The sequence below is a fragment of the Carlito syrichta genome, unplaced genomic scaffold (assembly GCF_000164805.1).
Source record: "Carlito syrichta isolate Samal-C Ts95f unplaced genomic scaffold, Tarsius_syrichta-2.0.1 Scaffold303991, whole genome shotgun sequence".
Lineage (NCBI taxonomy): Eukaryota > Metazoa > Chordata > Mammalia > Primates > Tarsiidae > Carlito > Carlito syrichta.
Window position 1 is genome coordinate 524,886 of NW_007248087.1, and position 7,865 is coordinate 532,750.

The window sequence follows — 7,865 nt, forward strand, 5'->3', positions numbered from 1 at the left end:
GGCTGCGGGGGCCAGGAGCGGCCACTGCACTCCAGTCTGGGCCACAGAGTGAGACTCCAACTCAAAAAAAAAAATCACATTTTATTGTAGTGCTGTTGACACAAGCGAGGATTCCCACATACGTAGGCTGCATACCGGTGACATGCGGGCTTCCAGCTGCCCCTCACTCCCCCTGGCAGCGGACCAGGGACCCTCTGTGTCGTCACGTGCCCTCTCCCGATCCTCGCTCCCTCCCCAGCAGCGTCCAGTGACTGCGGGGCCCTCTTTCGTGCTAGCGTGACGGGTGATCGGGCCCGCCTAGGAGTGAGCACACACGGCGTTCGACTGTTTCCGTGATAGGTCACTTCGTGTGAGGGTCTCCACCCCAGCCATGTGTCACCTCTTAAGTTGTGTTCCTGTTTCACCGCGTCCTTCCTGCGGTGACACGTAGTGATCATCGCAGGCAGCCCCTGCACAGGACCGACTGTGTGTCAGGCAGTGTCCCAGGCTCTTTCCGTAGACCGCCCAGCCGTGCCCACCTTCTAGGGGAGGACACTGAGGCTCTGAGCGGCGCTATCGCTTGCCCAGCTCCGCCTAGCTAGTGAGTGGTGGGATCGGAGGCGGGCGGGGGAGTTCGGATCTCACGCACGGCACCGTAGTGTTCCTTACCCTGCGGAAGCAGCTCTTGGAAGACACGGCAGGGCTGTGCTCCGGGTGTCACCCTCAGCCAGCCTTCCTTCTCCCGTTCTACCTGCACGATGCTTGGGCATCTCCCTTGCCTCAGGAGAAAGATGACATTTCTGTGCTTTATGCATCTGGCTCTTGTCATGCTAGCACCATGTCACGTGGGAAGAGACATATTTGGGGGCAGCTGGTGACACACCAGCTTTTGCCCATGTGCACCATTCTTAGCACCTCCAGGGAGAGCCCACTCAGAAGACACGTCTAGAGCGTGTTTTCTCTTCTCAGAAACCACTTTGTGAGACCAGCGTGGCCTGCCCTCACCCGCCAAGTAGACGTTTCTTGAGCGCCTCTCGTGTGGGTGGATGCGGGGGCCTTACACCCCAGTGACTCTTCGTCAGACAAGGGAGGCAGACGCAGAAGTGACCGTGAAAGACTTGGCTGGCTCATGGCTCCGTCAGCCTTAAACACGTCTAGTCCTGGCCAGATAGGGCCCAAGTGACCCCTGAATGCCATGTGGCTAAAACTAAGGTCACCAGGTCCAGAAGCCACTCCTGCCTTGATGGTGCCGGAAAAGGGGAGTCCCGCAAATTCCAGCCGGGGTACAAACGTCTCTTGCCGATGTCAGCCAGCTGCTGTCGTGGTTTCGCTCGTGCTCTCTTCACTGGCATTTCATGGTTTTGCCCCTCCCCCCACCATCAGTTACAGTTTTGCTTCTCTAAGCAAAAGGATCATGACATTGATGCGTTGGTAGTGTGGTTCTTCGGCTAAACTTTTTTTTTGCTTGACGTTTTTTCCTTAATTGGCTCCCCCGTGATGGCAGCATTTGGATTCCGTAGTGGGTGTCGGGCTTTGAGGGCCGGAATCTCCCTTCTCGGCCCCCCGCTGACGCGCTGCTCTGTCCGCAGGTGATCTTGGACTTGAAAGGCTCCGACTGCAGCTGGTCCTATCAGACACCACCCTCTTCCCCCAGCACCACCATGTCTAGGAAGTCCAGTGTGTGCAGGTAAGTGAGTGCCACTCGCCGTGGGGACGGGCCATTGTTCTTTAGCTCATGGGGGCAGTCGACTTCCCTCAGTCTCCCGAGTGGCTTGTTTTACTGATCACCTGGAAGAGGGGTGCCCTCTGGGTCCCCCTCTTTCGTCTCTGGATTTACTTTGGATCAGAAAGAGAACCTTACCCATCCTGGCCTCGTGGATGCGGCCTGTTTGCCCTCCCAGGCAGGGTGTCTGGCTCTGCCCGTTGATGAGATGAAATCTGGTTTTCCGGTTTAGCGGGGTGACAGCCAGGAGGACTGAGGACTGAGAGTGGCCCTCCCACAGGCCGGCGGGCCCGTGGCAGAGCCCGGGGGGAAGGCACCGTGGCATGGGCGCCCTCCCCAGGTGGCTGTCTCGGGGTTTCGTGAAGCGAGTTCTTGCTCTGTCGGCCGCCACTGCCGCCACCCCGCCCCCACCACCACTACTCTGGGCACGAGAACTGCCCCCTGCGGACACAGCATTGCTCGATGCGCAGAACCTTGTCTGCCGGCCACCGGGGAGGGCCATGTGGGCTCGGGAGAGCAGGTGCTCTTCTAGAAAGACGGGAACGGGGCGGAGCACTTGTCTTTCTTGGTGTTCTAGTCCTGCTAGCCTTTTGCCTAACTTCCCAAAGCCACGTGAGTTTCCACTTCCTGCATATCAGCATTGAGTGCAAAGCGCACCATGGCCCGGGGAGCTCTGTGGCGACGTCTCCAGGGATCTCTGTGGTGATGTCTCTGTGGATCTCCGTTTCCTTTCTCACCCAAGCATGGACTTTGTGTCCTTAGCTGGACATTCACTCTTAAGGTGCCACCTCCCAACCTTCTGCCCGGGGATGCTGGCTGGTGCCTTGTCATCTCTCAGGGGCCCCTGGTCGTGTGAGATGAACCTGTGGTTGGTATAACCCAGCGCCGTGTGGGCGTCTTCCCTTTGGTGGAGTCGGCGGCCGTGGTGCACTGACCTGAGGCCGAGGCTGCTGGCCCGAGCTGCCTGGGCTTTGCGGGGCATCCCCAGAGGCCTCTTCGACCCGATCAGAGGGGAAAGTGGAATCCTGAGGGCCATCCCGGCGGCAGCAACTGCCGGCCGACCATGCCCACGTGTGTCTGAACATCCGTGCTGGATGACTCTGGGGTGCACAGCCTCATGGGCCTCGACCCCAGGAGCCACCAGAGTGTTGCAAAAGAAGTCCTGCAGGGCAGGGGCAGAAACCAGGGCTTCCCAGGCCTGCTGGGCTGTCGCTGGATCCAGGAGCTGCATGTGTGTTTCAGTCTGCGGGCTGGGACCTGGGACTCTGTTTTGGGTTTCCTTACGCCGAGTTGTTGAGTGTGGAGCGTGTCTTTTGACTGGAGGAGGATGCTGACAGGACACCGGAGAGGGTGTGTCATCACCGGACACCCTGCTCACCTGTCTGTTACAGAAGCATTGACAGCCGTCCATCCCGAGCGCTGCCTGCCTCTCCCTGGGTGATGCCAGACCCACGGATATTTTAACAGAGAAACACTGGGGTCAGGGTAGAACCCGGAATTAAAGTATTGCTCTGTTAATAAAAGGCAAAATAGGCCGGGCTCGGTAGCTCAGCCTGTAAGCCCAGCACTTTGGGAGGCCGAGGTGAGTGAATTGCCTGAGCCCGTGGGTTCGAGACCCGCCCGGGCAACTTGGTGAGACCCCCCGTCTCTACAATAAATCAAAAAATCAGCCGGGCGTGGTAGCGCCTGCCTGTAATTCTGGCTACTTGGAAGGCTGCGGCGGAAGGATCGCCGGAGCCCAGCAGGTCGAGGTGGCCGGGAGCGGCCACTGCACTGCAGTCTGGGCGACAGAGTGAGACTCCAACTTAAAAAAAAATAAAATAAAATAAAAATAAAAGGCCAGGTAGGCCGGGCGCGGTGGCTCGGTTCTGTCATCCCTGCAGTGTCTGGGGCCGGGTGGGAGGTTGACCCGAGTCCGGGAGCTCGAGACCAGCCTGGGCCACAGAGTGAGACCCCGACTGGAAAAGAAAGGAAAGACAGACAGAGACGCCTGGTGGTGGGCGCTGCTTCTCGAGCCCAGAGCGCCGCAACGTGTGCTCCCCACCCACGCGCTGCCCGCCCCTCCCCCGCCTTCTCCGCCCTGCAGCAGCCTGAACAGCGTGAACAGCAGCGACTCTCGCTCCAGCAGCTCCCACTCGCACTCGCCCAGCTCCCACTGCCGTCACCGCGGCTCCAACCCTGCCCAGCCGGCGCCCGTGCGACTGTCCAGCGTGTCCTCCCACGACTCCGGCTTCATCTCCCAGGACGCCTTCCAGTCCAAGTCACCCTCCCCCATGCCGCCAGAGGCCCCCAACCAGGTAAGGGTATGCCGGGCGCTGGGGGCAGCTGCCATGCCGGGGCCCTGGATGCCGTCCGTGGGTGGGCCACGGTTCGTGGCCAGGTCCCTGGCTGCCGACCACGGCTGGACCACCCTCCCTGGCCGGGTGCCCTGGCCGCCGCCCACAGCTGGACCATGGTCTGTGGCCAAGTCCCTGACTGCCGTCCACGGCTGGGCCACCGTCCGTGGCGGCTGGGTGCTCTGACCACCTTCCACGGCCGGACCACGGTCCATGGCCGGGTGCCCTGACTGCCATCCGTGGCTGGACCACCATCCATGGCCAGGGCCCTTACCACTGCCCACGACTGGACCATGGTCTGTGGCCAAGGCCTTGTCTGCCAACCACAGCTGGACCGTGGTCCACGGCTGGGAGCCCTGACTGCCATCCATGGCTGGAGCCAAAGAAGGACCCTGGCTGGGCAGACCTCACCACGGACTCGAGAAGCCTCTGGCTTGACTCTGGTCCTTAGATGTGCTGTGCCCCAAGGGAGAGGCCTGTGTGTTGGGTTTGACGCCTGTTTCCACGGTGGTCACAATTGAGTTGCCACATTAGGTCACCCACACGTGTAAGTGGACAGACCGGAGGAGGCGTGGCCTCCCTCTGGCCTCCCTGTGAGCGCCCAGCCTGGCGTGAGCATGTCATTAACGGGCTCTAGTGCCACGGGGACACCTCCACCACTGGGCCCTCCTGGACGGCTGGTGTCTGGGCTTTGGACGTCCTCCTGGCACTCCCGGGCTCCCTCTACCACCTGTGCTGCGGACAATCGTGTCGCCGTGGACCCCAGAGGAGGGGGCTGGAGGAGGCGCCCACCACGGCTGGGCCAGATGGTGCTAGGCCGGCGTAGAGTTTCCGGCGGGAGCAGGAGGGAACTGGCGAGGCGTCTGAGCACCCTTCCTGTGCACCGTGGGTGCATGCAGGCCCTCTGTCCCCTCTCCCCAGGTGCTCTGGGGTTGGCATCTGGCTTGGCTTAGCAGCGCCTGGTCAGGCGCTGGGTGCCCACAGCGCCACCTGCTGGGAAGCCCGTGCCAGCGTGCCCCTCGCTCCCTTGGAGCTCGGCTGTCTTGGAGTGCGGGCGACTCTCTTCCTTGGAGGGACAGTTTCCATCGGAAACACTCGGAACCAGGATCAGGCTGTTGCTTTCAAGTTGGGGCGCTTCAGCTTAGTCTCCGAGCGTCCGGTGCCCGCCCGCCTTCACTAAGCCACACCTGCACGGCCCACGTGGACGCCCTGTGGGGCGGCGGGAATGTGCGCCCCAGGCTGTTTCTGCCACAGCCTTGTGCGTCTGTCATTGTCTGAGAAACAATTAGTTGTGCGCTGACACCGTCTCCAAAAAGGCGAGGCCGCGTGCTCCAGCTGCCTGTCCGAGACCACGTGGGGTCTGTTGGGGTTTCTGCCCCTGACCACGCAGAGGGAAGCAGGACGGGGTGCTGGGTTTACTTAAATCTGCAGCCAGAGCCCAAAACATGCTTGGCTGGCAGCTCTCGGGGCATTTTCATGGGTTGAGGAATGCTGAAAACAACTTTTTGTTGTTGTTGGGGTCTCACTCTGTTGCCCAGGCTGGAGTGCCTGGTGGCAAGCATCTGTAGTCCCAGCTGCTCAGGAGGCTGAGGCAGAAGGATCGCCTGAGCCCAGGAGGTGGAGGCTGTGATAGCCGTGACTGCAGCACTGCACTCTAGCCTGGGCTACAAAGTGGAACTCTGACTCAAAACCAAAAAGATGGGAAAAAATGGAGGTTTGGAGGCTTTAAGTTCGCCGTTGCTCAGCTGAGAGGTGGCAGGAGGGGACTTAAGTCCAAACCTTGGAGGCTCAGCTCCTGGGCCATCGGGCAGACAGAGAGTGCGGGCGCAGCCAGGATACCCCCTTCCCGGAACCCCCTACTTGGGGCCCAGAGCCTACGTGCTGTGGAGAGTCCTCCTGGCTCCCTGCCCTCCGTCCCTCTGAAGGGACCTTGCTGTCTTTGGTGGGTGAAAATGACAGAAGCAGGAGTCCGGCCTCCATGACAGGGAACCGGACACTCCCAGGGAGACCCCAGTAGGGGAGATTCGCTTCTTAAACACACTGGGGTGAGGCCAGAGACTGCAGCTAGCAGCGCACAAAACTTGAAGCAAGGGCCTGGGTGGACACAGGGCGGGGCCAGGGGACCCAGTCGATGGCATGGAAGATGCTCGGTCCCTAAGCATTCGGGTTTTTTGAACACCCGCTGTGTGTCAGGTCCAGGACTGTGAACTTGGGCGTGATAGCACCCTCACGGGCACGGTCTCTCTGCCTCAGCCATGCTGGGGGGCGTGTTCTGGCCGGCGTTAGGGGACCCAGGGTTTAAGACAGATCCACATGAGGGGGACAGTCCCCAGTGCGACCTTTCATTTTCCCCACCGTGGCCGCCCGCAACATGGCACTGAGCTCAGGGCTTCAAGCCCCAGGCCGAGAAACCTGAAAACGCGTCCTGCTGAAACCTCAAAGCTGGAACCAGGCTTGGGGCTCAGAGGCTGCGCTCGACCAGGGGGAATCGGGAAGTAGCACCTTAGGTGGGCACGAGCCAAGGCAGGCCGAGGTCTGCCCTTACAGTCGATGACGCCCGTGCCCAGGCACGTGCGGGCAGAACCTCCCTGGGGACGGGGCCTAGGCATGACTGGGAGTGCCCAAGCCACGACCAGATGCCCATGCCAGGCATGCTTCTGGGGGCTGACAGAGACCCGTGTCCCCGGGTCCGGGGGCCCACGGTCTCGGACGGCCGGGCCTCCACTCCTTTCCAAGCTGGGAGGCCTCCGAGTGGACGGGACTTTGGGGACTGGCCCTAACCCTCTGCTTCTCTCCTCCCTCTTCCGTGTGCCTGTCTGTCTCCGTGCCTGCCCCTCCCGCCCCGCCCCCTTCTTTTCTCCCGTGACGTTGTGGTGGCGTGTGCTTGGTTTCCGTGGCCCCGTGTGGCCCTCCCACTGCAGAACTCCTCCAGCTCGGCCTCCTCCGAAGCCTCGGAAACCTGCCAGTCCGTGAGCGAGTGCAGCTCCCCCTCGTCGGTCAGCTCGGGCTCCACCATGGGCGCCTGGGTGTCCGCGGACAAGGTGACCGCGGGCGGCAGCCGCGGCGGCCCGCTCTCCCTGGCCCACACACCTCCCCTGCCACCCACACAGCTGGCACGGCCAGGGGAACCGGAAGGCAGGATCCACACCAGGAGCGGCCCTTTGGGGACAGCGGGGCGCGGGCTGAGGGCTGCTTCTAGGATGTGCGGCGCGGGCCCACGGTCCTGAGGGAGAGGCGCGTGGGGAACCGGGGGGTGTGAAGGTGCCTTCCCAGCAGGGCTGTGTGCGCATCCATCTCCTCCCCCCAGGGCCAGTGGGCCGTGCCACACCCGTGTCGCTGCCCCTGGGTCCGCACTCCCCCCACTCCCCGCCCTTGACCCAGCACGTGCCCCTGGGCCCGTGGCGGTTCTGGAAACCTGGAATAACAGACGAGCGTGAGGCTGCTTTAGAATTCCTAATTGGCATGTGGAGATGAGCAAATCTCCATCGCCACGAAAGCTGCCCTGGTTAGTTGCAAAAGAGAAAACCGTTGAGAGCCCGCAAATTAAGGGCGCCGGTCAGCGTCCAAACCATCCCGCAGTTGGGTCGAGTCTCCCAGACCGGAGCCCAGTGGCGTCTGACGGGGCGCCCGTCCGCGCGCGGCAGCGCCGTGCGTTTTCTTGGTGAAGGTCCAGGTTTCCGCCCGCAAACGTCGATGCCATCGTGTGTCTCTGCGCCCTCCTGTTGATTAATTTGTGTTTTCCTCTCTCCCCCTTTCGTTTTCAGTTGTCTAACGGGTTCTCCCACTGTAGTCTGTCCAGCGAGCCCCCCGCGGGGGCCCTGGGCGCA

The 7,865-nt window shown here is 61.9% G+C and overlaps 2 protein-coding genes across 2 annotated transcripts in view; both read left to right on the forward strand.

Annotated features, from left to right (window-relative positions):
- MTSS1 (MTSS1, I-BAR domain containing) overlaps positions 1-7,865 on the forward strand; it is a 131,092-nt gene that overhangs the window by 117,335 nt on the left and 5,892 nt on the right. The window contains exons 8-11 of the mRNA XM_021713028.1: positions 1,569-1,666; positions 3,789-3,999; positions 6,960-7,079; positions 7,803-7,862. Coding sequence (XP_021568703.1) covers positions 1,569-1,666; positions 3,789-3,999; positions 6,960-7,079; positions 7,803-7,862 — 489 coding nt within the window. The remainder of the gene's footprint in view (positions 1-1,568; positions 1,667-3,788; positions 4,000-6,959; positions 7,080-7,802; positions 7,863-7,865) is intronic.
- TATDN1 (TatD DNase domain containing 1) overlaps positions 358-7,865 on the forward strand; it is a 62,854-nt gene continuing 55,346 nt past the window's right edge. The window contains exon 1 of the mRNA XM_008059308.2: positions 358-389. The gene's annotated coding sequence lies outside the window, so the exon portion shown is untranslated. The remainder of the gene's footprint in view (positions 390-7,865) is intronic.